We start from the raw sequence: 14,565 nt of genomic DNA on the forward strand, positions 1-14,565 counted from the left end.
ACAGAGTGAAGTATGAGATTGGTGCAATATCTACCGTCTTGCTGTCGCTGAGAAAAGAACAATGCTCTCATAAAAGTCAGCATCTAACTTGAATACCTTTATTTTTTCTGGATTCGGGAGAATGTGCCTAGTGTGTGCGGCAGATTTCCATTAATGAAAATTACATTAACGGATGAGTGTCAGTCTACGCGTAAAAAACGCGTCTGGTGCAGGCAAAGCCTCGGTTCCAGTCCGGAAACGTCCTGTCACGCTGCTAACGCTGCTGTCCCAGTCTCGTTCGAACTACTATCACTGCATGCAACTGAACCGACCCTGACGTCAACGCGTTCGTACGTTCATTCGTCATCACGCACTGCGCTGTGGGAAAGATGGCGAAGGTTTCAGACATGTACGATGTGACATGGGAAGGTAAATACGGGGGCTTGGGGGGTCCGGAACCGTACATGTCACTTGCACGGGCAGGAGGCAGAACTAGCAGAGTTGGTGGGGAGGCAGGCGAAACCTGTTCATTTCAGAGGAGGTTCCCCCTGTACTGCGTAATGGGACTTTAATCGCTTACACTCTGCTTTTCTAGCGTTCGTTCGCTGTGCCGCTGCAATTCAGCGTTTGCACCGTCGACCGTACTAACCCTTAGGGATTCCATATGACCCCATCTCGTATGGACAACACGTTCCTAATCCCCGACTTTCCTTTTGTAAATAAATATTTTCCGTCATGTTAGTTTGAAGTGTTTAAAGACTACATCTATCAAAACGCTCTGAATGATACCCAAGCCCCAGAAACATGACGCCTAGCTGACACTAAGTTATCCAGCAACCTGCCTCTTCATTTTTTTTCTATCTCCGACGACCTTTCTCATCATCAACCCCCCCTTCTCCCCACTATATGTTTGTAGATATTACCACTTCTATACCGACTGTGAAAAGTAGCCGTGATATAAATGAGAGGATACCACCAGTGAAACCCAGTTTAAATGGTCATCTCTTTCAGTCGTCTGCTCGCATTGCCCCGTCGCCCTCCTGCCTGCTATCCCCTTTAGTCCACAGCCCTCGTTTATCAGTTACTTGCTTTGCCTCTGTCAGATCAGCCTGCTCGTGCCCTCATTTGCAGTGCCCTCAGTACAGAATCATAGCCAAACAGAACCCCTTCATGTCCATTTATACACTTCACATAACCATCAAATGCGGTCTTAGCATCTGCAGAGCTTTAAGCGTTATAAAGGTTTAGAACGTGACGGTATTTTATTGCACAGGAGCTGATGTCAGTAGTTCTCTACACGAGCATAGGGCACAAGTGTTGTACAGTGGTTGTATCATGAAGGAGGGTTGACGCTTGTAATTCTGTTTTGGATCAAGGAATGAGATGGACAAGAAGTCTTTGTTTTCTGCAGGCTAGATGTCTAATTTTCAGCATGTTTCTGTCATAATTTGTTTATTCTATCAAACGGTCACTATTGAGGTGGTAAATGGTAATCCTTCGTTTTCGTGGTGGTATGAAGCTGCAGGTCTGATAGCAACCATATTATTGAAACCTGGTGATATATATTGTTTAGTTTACATTTTAAAGAAGCTGTTTTTCTTTCTTTGTGCAATCTAACAGCTTGTTTTAGTATATAGAGAAGGGGTTCCATGTAGGAATTTAAGTTGGTGGGTGAAAGAATTAACCCGTGAGAGACCCCTTGATATATAAGTGCTGGATTGGAGAGGGAATGGTTTAGTTGTATTAGTTGGGACAGATGTTGCATTTATGAGGCTAAACACTGTAGTATTGGACATCCAACACACATGCGTTGCTTTAGGGTACTTAGTAGTGTTTCATGGTTGACCCTGTCAAAGGCCACCGAGAGGTCAAGGAGAATTAGAAGGCAAGAGTTTACTGTATCAAGTGCCCAGAGAATGTCATTAGCTACATTTAGGAGGACTGTTTCCATTCACCATACTTTTCTGAAACCTGATTTGAGAGAGTCAAGATGGTTGTTATGAACATTAAAAATAAACAAGCATTTACAATGCAATGGTCTCGGCATTTTTAAAGTTAGAGCTATTGGCATTGCTCATGACATTTTTATTTGTTTTTTTTTTAAAACATAAATGGCATTGCCATTTACAATGCCAATAGCAGGGCAGGAGAGCAAGCACAAGCAACAAGGGGGGCAGGACAGCAAGCACAAGCAACGAGGGGGGGAGGACAGCAAGCACGAGCAACGGGGGGCAGGGGAGCAAGCACAGGCAACGGCAGGACAGCAAGCACAAGCAACGGGGGGCAGGGGAGCAAGCAAAAGAAACGAGGGGGGAGGACAGCAAGCACGACAGGACATCGGGCACAAGCAACGGGGGGCAGAGGAGCAAGCACAAGCAACAAGGGGTGGAGGACAGCAAGCATGAGCAACGAGGGGGGGAGGATAGCAAGCACGAGCAACGGGGGGCAGGGGAGCAAAGGGGGCAGGACAGCGAGCACAAGCAACGGGGGGCACGGGAGCAAGCACAAGCAACAAGGGGGGAGGACAGCAAGCACGAGCAACGAGGGGGGGCAGGACAGCAAGCACGAGCAACGGGGGCAGGGGAGCAAGCACAAGCAACAGCAGGACAGCAAGGGGGGCAGGACAGCGAGCACAAGCAACGGGGGCAGGGGAGCAAGCACAAGCAACGAGGGGGGAGGGCAGCAAACACGAGTAAGTAGGGGGGCAGGACAGCGAGCACAAGCAACGGGGGGCAGGTGAGCAAGCACAAGCAACGAGGGTGGAGGACAGCAAGCACGACAGGACAGCGAGCACAAGCAACGGGGGGCAGGGGAGCAAGCACAAGCAACGAGGGGGGAGAGGACAGCAAGCACGAGCAACAAGGGGGGCAGGACAGCAAGTACGAGGAATGGGGGGCAGGGGAACAAGCACAAGCAACGGCAGGGGAGCAAGCACAAGCAACCAGGGGGGGAGGACAGCAAGCACAAGCTATGAGGGTGGCAGGACAGCAAGCACAAGCAACCGGGGGCAGGTGAGCAAGCACAAGCAACGAGGGTGGAGGACAGCAAGCACGACAGGACAGCGAGCACAAGCAACGGGGGGCAGGGGAGCAAGCACAAGCAACGAGGGGGGAGAGGACAGCAAGCACGAGCAACAAGGGGGGCAGGACAGCAAGTACGAGGAATGGGGGGCAGGGGAACAAGCACAAGCAACGGCAGGGGAGCAAGCACAAGCAACCAGGGGGGGAGGACAGCAAGCACAAGCTATGAGGGTGGCAGGACAGCAAGCACAAGCAACCGGGGGCAGGGGAGCAAGCAAAAGAAATGAGGGGGGAGGACAGCAAGCACGACAGGACAGCGGGCACAAGCAACGGGGGCAGAGGAGCAAGCACAAGCAACAAGGGGGGAGGACAGCAAGCACGAGCAACGGGGGGTAGGGGAGCAAAGGGGGGCAGGACAGCGAGCACAAGCAACGAGGGGGGAGGACAGCATGCACGAGCAACGAGGGGGGGCAGGACAGAAAGCACGAGCAACTGCGGGCAGTGGAGCAAGCACAAGCAACTGCAGGACAGCAAGCAAAAGCAACGGGGGCAGAGGAGCAAGCACAAGCAACGAGGGGGGAGGACAGCGAGCACAAGCAACGGGGGTCGGGGGAGCAAGCACAAGCAACGAGGGGGGAGAGGACAGCAACCACGAGCAACAAGGGCGGCAGGACAGCAAGTACGAGGAATGGGGGGCAGGGGAACAAGCACAAGCAACGGCAGGACAGCAAGGGGGGGAAGAACAGCAAGCACAAGCAACGGGGGCAGGGGAGCAAGCACAAGCAATGGGGGGCAGGGGAGCAAGCACAAGCAACGAGAGGGAAGGACAGCAAGCATGAGCAACGACGGGGGGCAGGGCAGTAAGGGGGGGCAGGACAGCGAGCACAAGCAACAGGGGGCAGGGGAGCAAGCACAAGCAACGAGGGGGGAGGACAGCAAGCAAGAGCAATGAGGGGGGCAGGACAGCAAGCATGAGCAACGGGGGGCAGTGGAGCAAGCACAAGCAACGAGGGGGAAGGACAGCAAGCACGAGCAACGAGGGGGGGGCAGGACAGCGAGCACAAGCAACGGGGGGCAGGGGAGCAAGCATAAGCAACGAGGGGGGAGGACAGCAAGCACGAGCAACGAGGGGGGTAGTACAGCAAGCACAAGCAACGGGGGCAGGGGAGCAAGCACAAGCAACAGCAGGACAGCAAGGGGGCGAAGGACAGCGAGCACAAGCAACAGGGGGGCAGGGGAGCAAGCTCAAGCAACAAGCGGGGAGGACAGCAAGCACAAGCAACGAGGGGGGCAGGACAGCAAGCACAAGCAACAGGGGCAGGGGAGCAAGCACAAGCAACGAGGGGGGAGGACAGCAAGCACGAGCAACGAGGGGGGGAGGACAACAAGCACGAGCAACGAGGGGGGGCAGGACAGCAAGGGGGGCAGTACAGCGAGCACAAGCAAGGGGGGCAGTACAGCGAGCACAAGCAACGGGGACAGAGGAGCAAGCACAAGCAACGAGGGGGAGGACAGCAAGCACGAGCAACGAGGGGGGCAGGGCAGCAAGCACGAGCAACGGGGGCAGGGGAGCAAGCACAAGCAACGGCAGGGAAGCAGGACAGCGAACACAAGCGACAGGGGAGCAAGCTCAAGCAACGAGCGGGAGGACAGCAAGCACGAGCAACGAGGGGGGCAGGACAGCAAGCACAAGCAACGGGGGCAGGGGAGCAAGCACAAGCAACGAGGGGGGAGGACAGCAAGCACGAGCAAGGAGGGGGGAGGACAGCAAGCACGAGCAACGGGGGCAGGGGAGCAAGGGGGGCAGGTCAGCGAACACAAGCAACGGGGGGCAGGGGAGCAAGCACAAGCAACGAGGGGGGAAGGACAGCAAGCACAAGCAACGGGGGCAGGGGAGCAAGCACAAGCAACGAGGGTGGGGAGGAAAGCAAACACGACAGGACAGCGGGCATAAGCAACGGGGGGCAGGGGAGCAAACATAAGCAACGAGGGGGGAGGACAGCAAGCACGAGCAACGAGGGGGGGCAGGATACTAAGCACGAGCAACGGGGGGCAGGGGAGCAAGCACAAGCAACAGGGTGGGCAGGGGAGAAAGCACGAGCAACGAGGGGGAGGACAGCAAGGGGGGCAGGACAGCGAGCACAAGCAACGGGGGCAGGGGAGCAAACAAGCACTGAGGGGGAGGATGGCAAGCACGAGCAGCGAGGGGGGGGCAGGACAGCAAGCACGAGCAACGGGGGCAGGGGGGGCAAGCACAAGCAACGAGGGGGGGAGGCCAGCACAGGCGCTTCTTACCGTATGGGTTCCTGCTTTGCCCTGCTGCAGTCAGCCTCCTCATCAAAAGTAGACGTTGACGAGCCGAACAGAGTCTGCTCACGCTGCCTGCACGCGCCAGTCGGCCCTCTGATTGGTTAATAAGGAACACCAATTAGAGAGCTGACTTGAGCGTGCAGGCAGCGTGATGAGGGGCGTGCTCTCTCCCGATGACATCAGGGAGAAAAAGAAGAGAAAATAAGCCCCCTCCTCCAATGGCTAGCCAGAATTTACGAGGCCAGCTAATGGAGAAGAGGGGCGGGTTCAAGCCCCCATACTGGTAAACATTAAATCTCTGACAGAGACTGCGCAAGCGCAGCCTACGGTCCTCGACCTAAAAACTAGAAATTCACTGAAAAAAACAAAGGTTACATTAACATTATATTTGGGTGAGAATTTCAGTGACAATATAACGTGTTAAACTAAAATAAGAATACTGAACTGACCATTTCATTAACGATGACTCATGCCCTAAGTTAACCATAGCTAGTGCCCTAGCCATGTACTGCTAAGTACCCCACTTATTACATCAGACATAACATATTCTATGACATCATTGCTAATATCAAAGCAACATTTGAAATAACACCATTGATGAGAAGTCTGTGCATGGCAGGGGCTTGAGTTATAGTTACCTTAGTGCATGAGTTGCTTAACCCTCACAGAATATAGCATTGCATACTCATTACACATCTGTATGGCTCTGAGTCTCTTACACATGTGCACCTTTTACCAAATTGAACATAAGCTTAACCATTAAACACAGATTATAATGCACATCCATACACGGTTTGTATATCCTCGCATCTTAAATTAAGTGTGACACATTCCATCCTAGTCAGATCCATATTTGTATGGGAACCCTCACCACCAAGTTTTCACTCCAATTCAGTGCGTATTCATTTGCCATCAAAGCAATTGAAGAAGTGCACCACCAAAAACTGGCAGACACTTTTTCAGTCTGGATTTCAGGTTAGAAGTTTGGGGAGTTAAACAATAAAAAAGAGTCTTTCAAGTAGGGAAATCCTTGTGCACCATTTTGAAAATGCAAATAATATAAAAAGTCTTGAAATACGAAAACGTGTGCTATAAAATGGAAATAAATGGAAATAAATATCTGTCAAGACAAACTTTTTCAATAGCAAATTGATTTCTCTTCATTTTTTGTGTATTTTGCAGACAACTTTTATGTCTCAGCTAAACTCTTAATTGGAGTCACCTCAATCAATCAGGTGGTACTTATAAAGTGTGACTAATCACTCAAAAGGGTACCCAGGTGCCCTGCTGCAGGTATCAGTCGAAGAGCTAGGTCTTGAGTCCCTTCCTGAATTGAGTCAACAAGGGTGAGGTGAGGAGGTGGAGGGGAAGGGTGTTCCTAGACTTGACGGTGAGATGGGAGAAGGAGCGACCTCTGTTGCGGCAGCGGCGGGTGCATGCTATCTGTGCGAGAGCGAGGTGAGCTAAGTCAAGGTTCCTGGGAGGACAGAGGAAATTCAGGTGACTCTTCATGCAGGCGGGTCCTAGGTCGTGGAGGGCTTTGTAGGAATGGGTCTGAAGCTTGAATTGCCATCTTTTCTGGATTGGGACCCATGTACTGAGTGATGTGTGTCCTCCTGGGCAGGTTGAGAATCAGTCTGGCTGCTGTGTACTGGATCGTCTGGAGTCTTTTATTGAATTCGGTGGTGGTACCTGCATAGATTGGGTTGCCATAGTTCAGCTGGCTGGTGAAGTGGACCTGTGTCACAGTTTTCCTGGTGCTGATGGGGAGCCAATTGAAGACTACGCAGAGTTTGTGGAAGTAGGCTGAGGAAACAGCGTTGACCTGACATTTTATGGAGAGTTCACTGTCTAGGATGATGCCGAGGTTGCGTGTGTTGTCGTTTGGAGGGAGGGTGGATCCCAGTTCCGATGGCCACCAGGTGTTATTGCAGAGGAATGTGTGTCTGCTGAAGACCAGAGCACCTGTTAAATTTCATCCCATATATACATGGTCATCCTGACGAGATCTTTCATTTCTTAACTCTTGCTCCCACTTCCTTCCTGAGGTCAGATCATCCTTTTACTTTTTAGGTCTTGCCTGAGCCAGTATGCATGTGCTGCTCTGCGAGGCTTCTAGTAAGGACTTAAAACTCGGAGCACATGCTGATGCGTGTGCTTTTTTTCTTGTTGCTCACACACTATTGGCCTTTGCGTGCGTCTTTTTAAGAAAGACAGCAAGCAATTGGCTAAAGGCGGGTGCTTGTCCCGCCTTCTCTCTCCACTGGTCTAGGGAGCTTGGGAGCGAGCAGCAGCGCGGCCAGGTGCCAGCTGCATACCTTGCATTCCTTGCAGTGCACGCGCACTGCGCTTGTTTATTTATAACACTAATTGTTTTTAGCAAAATCGCTCCAAAACAGAACCATGTTGTTGGTGTTAAATAAGCAACTATCTCAAATTCATGTTTTTCACTCCAAGGTTACAGAGAAAATATATTTTGTTGCCCCCGCAGTATTTTCCGCAAACATCCTGCGAGCAACAGAAAACAAACTTTGGAACCTCGCCCACGTTCTCTACTGAAAGGGTTCGCGGTACAAAATATTTTCTCCACAGATAAGTTTCAAAGAGCAGAAGCCGGTTGTCCCCCACTTTCAGAAGCAGTCACTGATGTTTGATACATTTTGGTTACACGTGAATGTTGCTTAGAATCTGCCACAGTCACAGAACCCCCGGGGTACTCTCGGAATCCTCTGAGAAGCCCTAAAAAGTCAAAAATCTTCTCCAAGGCAGGCTTGGGAGTGAATATCTTGCTCTTCCACGAGCTCCTGTGAACCCACCTCGGAGGGGGGTGGGGCGGTGCCCTTGACGTGAAGTTCAGTCTCTTTGATTGGAGAGTGATGACAGCTGTTCAGCCCTAGAGTGATGTCTCTGGGTAGTTCACTTCCTCTGCCCCTGGCCCCCATCGTTCATAGGTCTTCCTGCTTTTCTTCAGCATTGAGGTTCCCCCATGTTGTTTCAGCTGGATTCGGGGTTACACTGCAAAGTTCTGTGGAATAGTATGTGGTGTGTCTCTGCCGCACATTTAACCAGATTACTTTCATGTTTTGACACAAACCTTTTGCTGATGGCAAACTGTTCTAGACCTTTGTACCTTCATGCGGTATCACCTTTGGTGTCGCCACAGTATTACCACCTCGCTCGAAATGTGCACAAACAGGAGACGTGTGCTCCTGGGGCTACCACAGGATGGCCTTGTGTCCACAGCACACTGGGATTGTGAGTGAGTGTTGTCAATATGTTTGTCATTAAAGGGTTACTTTATTGCTGTCTGTCTGCTCAAGACTTGCAGGCCGATTGACGCAGGTGAGGTCAGCTCTGGTATTATTACACCAACTGCCTGCCCATGAATTCATTCATGTTTTCATTCATTCACTGGTTTATGTATTTATTTATAGGGGAGTTTTTAAAAAAACTTACAATTAAAGTACAGGGGCTTTACCTGGTTAATAAGACACAATATAGTTCTTGGTGGCCACATTTCCCTTGTACAAGCCTCACAGCTGGCTTTGAATTTCCTCCACTGGTTTTGGGGGAAGAAGGGGGGGGATTCATGGCACCACTGTTGTTACCCTCACCAGGTGGTCTTGGTTGAACCCCTATGGAATTCGCCTACCGTGCCACTACACCAGCAGTGATGCTGGTGGAAGTCTCTAGGGCCACTGAAAAAATGACACTACACCCACCAGCTAGTCTAGTCTGTGGGAGGTCAGATATAAAATGTGTAAATCTACTCACATAGGTTTACACATAGAATTAGGCGTAGAATAGTGTATATCTGTTCCAGGTGTACACTTGTGAAGCTCCAAGAGTAGCATCCTACTCGTATGAGTAGTTGTGCATTCGTAATTGTTTGTAGTGTACTATTATAAGTGTGTAATCGCTTACCCAAAGTACTTGCTCACTTTTTTTCTTTTCCTTTTCTTCTCCAAAGGGAGTGTATATTTCCTTGTGAAAAAGCCACTTCTAAATAACTGACCAATTTTGGGAAAGTAGTCATTGCTTATTGCCACCTTTGTAACAGATTTAGGCCTGTCTTCCTGTCCTCGTCCTTCACATGAGTAAATCCCCGACTTCTTCCAGAGTAAGACTAGTCCAAGGAAACGTGTAAAGGCTCAGAAATTCACAAGAAGGTAGATGTATTCACATTTTTGGGTATATTCCCTCCCAACAACTTGAAGCCTCTATACATTGTATTTTGAAAGAAGTGAGCGACCCGAAATACCCTTGAGGGCTTGGGTAATAAAGTTGAATAGGTAAATTTGCCTTCAAGGGACTTTATTCAATCTATATTTTGTTTAGTTGAGATTGTTTTGAAAAGGACCAGTCAATTGTCCTTAAGTGAATAAATCAACAATTTGCTATCTTAAAAAAAAGAGCATTGCATCAACATATAACATATAAACATATAAACAAAGACACAAGGTGTATACGAAAAAATATATTTTTATCAAATAGTTCATTCAAAGAAATAAGCTTCATATACAGATCAATAAACAAATAGAAATTAGGACTGTGGGTACACACATAAGTAAATTACTAGGTGACACAACAGAACCTAAAAAAGCACCTATCCCAAATCACATAGAGTAAAACAAAGAAAGGGATAAGGTGTTTAGTCGACGTTTCGGTTTCTCAGGCGTTAATTTGCTGTAACCATCCTCAGGACTGTTATTAATTGTAGTCTGTATAGAGATATTGTTATCTGTAAATCAAAGAATATTTTACAGTTACAATATTAAACTAAATATTAACGTTACACCCTGGTGACAAAACAACAAGATTTAGACAATTAGCGACAAAAGAGACACAATATGCACAACATAAGCATTATACAAGTAAACAGTATATTTACATAACGTCACTATGGATCTAAAGTACATTTGCTTAGAGACAAGAGACTTCCCAGTAGTTCCTACATGTTAGTTTAAAACAAACAGAGTTATTCACAGTATTTTCTATTTGATATATCCAAATGTATTGGAGACCTTGTTTTTGAGGTCAGCACAGATTTGGAGTTGTTGGATATTCAAGACAAAAGGCTTCTACATCATAAAGATCTATTATTTCATATCAGATAGCCCAATTGATTCTAGTTAGATTATTATAGCAAAAAATGATTGAGTCAATCATATAGTTACATATCATACACCATTGGTAATGGTTCACACCCCAAGAGGGTGACGTCTTGTCCATTAGTTGGCATACTGTTTTATAACGGATGTTATATGAAACCACATAGAACATATCTGCTTATTCGTATTTAAAACTATTTTTATCACAAGGGTCTGAGTACCTGTTCATAAAGTATCGTTACTGTATCCCATGGATGATTGTGGATCGGAATATCTTTAAAATCTGACTGAAACATAAAAGGTCCAGTATTTAGAGTCTGCGATTATAAGATTGGCAAGGGTAAGACTGTTTATTAGGTGAACACATACCTATTAGTTGTAAGGCAATGGGCTTCACGTGCTATTTGAAGCTGTAGGTGAGAACAGATATTCCTTATAGAACTCAGATATTATGGAAACACACGGAGCATCTGTAAAAATGTAATAATCAATATTTACTAGATTTAATCTATATCCTGGTGTGGTAGACATATAGTATTCAAAAATAAGTCTTACCCAGTGCGTGTGAAATCGGATCTTGTCAATCACCGGTATCAAAATAAAACAATACGAATTGGAATCGATAATGCGTCGAGCAGTTATTAGTCCTGCACCGCCTAACCAAGGTGAAAAAGAAATGAATGTGTATCACAACTGCGTGTTTCTTATAGACTGATGGTATAGCGTTAATTAGTGCAAAATGTCCCCAGAATAGGTGCACATATATTCGAATTTCCGAGTGCTATAGAACATATTGACGTGTGGATTTATTCAAGGCGCCGCTTTAAATGTTGTACGCGAAAGGGACGGGGTTGTTCTGAGCATATTGTCAATATGCAAAAGATAGTTTAATTGCTTATATCAGTCGTTTGGCGCTTTCCAAAAGGAAATAAAAAAAATCATATCAAAACAGTGGAATTTACTCCACTCCTTTCCTGAACTAAAGCAGAAACCGCTGTTTGCCTTCAAAAGAGGCACGAATCTGCAAGATAGACTGATTCATGCATATGAGAATCCGCCTACAGAGAACATTGTAAACAACATGAGGCAACTGAGTCCTGTGGTAGGCCACTTTAAATGCAATAACTGTGCTGCCTGTGCGACCACCAGAACAGTAAAAGCATGTACAATTAACAACATTCAGTTTATGAATAAAAGCTTTTCAAATTGCAATACCACCAATGTGGTCTATTGCATTCAGTGTCCCTGCCTTCTACATTACTTGGGTAAAACAATCCAACCCATAAAGAAGCGCATTTTGCAGCATCAGTCGCGCATTCGCTGCAAAAAGGAAACAGCCCCTTTAGTAGAACACTTCCTACGTCTAGGCCATAAGGAGACTGAAATGACATGGTGGGTCTTGGAAGTAATAAAACCCAACAAAAGGCAAAATAACATTGATAAGATATTGACTATGCGTGAAGGCAAACTGATATGCCTTACTGATACTGTCAAGCGAGGTTTGAATTCAGCAACAGAATGGCATGCCTTGGCATGCCTGACTTGAATTTATTAAATCCATTTGCCCAGAAAGATCCATTCTGTACAAGTAAGCAGTTCGATTGCTATGATTTGTAAATAATGAAATAACAACTCTATAGATCGACTTGCGATTGCTTAATATACATTTCAAATCTATGAAATGTCAGAATGATCATACACTGTATTTGATTTTTTGTTATCTCTTTATATTCTTTGGAAATGTTAATCATAAAAACGGATGTTCTGTGAATAAATCCACGAAACTCCCTTCCCCATTTTAACGTGATCAATGACTAGTCCAATATGGCTGCTTAGTATAGTCCTATCTCTACCTCCAAACATTTCGTTTATAAACACGAGAGCCGTCAGTTACCACTCGTGGCTCCGTACAGACGAGACGCTCTTCAACTCTACTCTGTTCGAAATACTAGGTAAGAATCCTGGAATTGAATTTATATTTCTCTGCGCTCAGGACTTTGTTATCCTGGAATCCTTCCTTGGTTAATTCTGAGGTTTCAGTAATCCCGAAAGCGCGTAACTAACTTCAAATGCATGTGTTGTTACCGGCATATAGTTTAGAAATTACTTCTTTGTGTCTAACTTTGCTACCTCAGCATATACTGTTTAGAATCTTTCTAGCGCCTTCCTTTTGGAAAGCGCCAAACGACTGACATAAGCAATTAAACTATCTTTTGCATATTGACAATATGCTCAGAACAACCCCGTCCCTTTCGCGTACAACATTTAAAGCGGCGCCTTGAATAAATCCACACGTCAATATGTTCTATAGCACTCGGAAATTCGAATACATGTGCACCTATTCTGGGGACATTTTGCACTAATTAACGCTATACCATCAGTCTATAAGAAACACGCAGTTGTGATACACATGCATTTCTTTTTCACCTTGGGTAGGCGGTGCAGGACTAATAACTGCTCGACGCATTATCGATTCCAATTCGTATTGTTTTATTTTGATACCGGTGATTGACAAGATCCGATTTCACACGCACTGGGTAAGACTTATTTTTGAATACTATATGTCTACCACACCAGGATATAGATTAAATCTAGTAAATATTGATTATTACATTTTTACAGATGCTCCGTGTGTTTCCATAATATCTGAGTTCTATAAGGAATATCTGTTCTCACCTACAGCTTCAAATAGCACGTGAAGCCCATTGCCTTACAACTAATAGGTATGTGTTCACCTAATAAACAGTCTTACCCTTGCCAATCTTATAATCGCAGACTCTAAATACTGGACCTTTTATGTTTCAGTCAGATTTTAAAGATATTCCGATCCACAATCATCTATGGGATACAGTAACGATACTTTATGAACAGGTACTCAGACCCTTGTGATAAAAATTGTTTTAAATACGAATAAGCAGATATGTTCTATGTGGTTTCATATAACATCCGTTATAAAACAGTATGCCAACTAATGGACAAGACGTCACCCTCTTGGGGTCTGAACCATTACCAACGGTGTATGATATGTAACTATATGATTGACTCAATCATTTTTTGCTATAATAATCTAACTAGAATCAATTGGGCTATCTGATATGAAATAATAGATCTTTATGATGTAGAAGCCTTTTGTCTTGAATATCCAACAACTCCAAATCTGTGCTGACCTCAAAAACAAGGTCTCCAATACATTCGGATATATCAAATAGAAAATACTGTGAATAACTCTGTTTGTTTTAAACTAACATGTAGGAACTACTGGGAAGTCTCTTGTCTCTAAGCAAATGTACTTTAGATCCATAGTGACGTTATGTAAATATACTGTTTACTTGTATAATGCTTATGTTGTGCATATTGTGTCTCTTTTGTCGCTAATTGTCTAAATCTTGTTGTTTTGTCACCAGGGTGTAACGTTAATATTTAGTTTAATATTGTAACTGTAAAATATTCTTTGATTTACAGATAACAATATCTCTATACAGACTACAATTAATAACAGTCCTGAGGATGGTTTCAGCAAATTAACGCCTGAGAAACCGAAACGTCGACTAAACACCTTATCCCTTTCTTTGTTTTACTCTATGTGATTTGGGATAGGTGCTTTTTTAGGTTCTGTTGTGTCACCTAGTAATTTACTTATGTGTGTACCCACAGTCCTAATTTCTATTTGTTTATTGATCTGTATATGAAGCTTATTTCTTTGAATGAACTATTTGATAAAAATATATTTTTTCGTATACACCTTGTGTCTTTGTTTATATGTTTATATGTTATATGTTGATGCAATGCTCTTTTTTTTAAGATAGCAAATTGTTGATTTATACACTTAAGGACAATTGACTGGTCCTTTTCAAAACAATCTCAACTAAACAAAATATACATTGAATAAAGTCCCTTGAAGGCAAATTTACCTTTTCAACTTCATCTATACATTGTAGCATGTTTACTTTCTAGTAATATTACAGTACACTGGTGTAATAACACTTGTGAGCAGATGAACCAATGAGTGTGAATTTGCGTTTCTGAGTACAGAATGTGAACTTGCACACAGCACCAATAGCTTTTTTGTGTGCATTGAATTTGCACGCCAAATTGGCTTTGTGAATGAGGCTCTTTAGCGCCAAGAAGCTCCTTGGTATACATAT

General features: G+C 45.4%; 1 protein-coding gene across 1 annotated transcript in view; it reads left to right on the plus strand.

The window, feature by feature from the left end:
* Nucleotides 1-222: 222 nt before the first annotated feature.
* EMC2 (ER membrane protein complex subunit 2) overlaps nucleotides 223-14,565 on the plus strand; it is a 175,181-nt gene continuing 160,838 nt past the window's right edge. The window contains exon 1 of the mRNA XM_086966116.1: nucleotides 223-408. Within this exon, the coding sequence (XP_086822242.1) occupies nucleotides 369-408 (40 nt within the window). The 5' untranslated portion in view covers nucleotides 223-368. The remainder of the gene's footprint in view (nucleotides 409-14,565) is intronic.

This window comes from Lissotriton vulgaris, chromosome 4_1, assembly GCF_964263255.1.
Source record: "Lissotriton vulgaris chromosome 4_1, aLisVul1.2, whole genome shotgun sequence".
NCBI lineage: Eukaryota > Metazoa > Chordata > Amphibia > Caudata > Salamandridae > Lissotriton > Lissotriton vulgaris.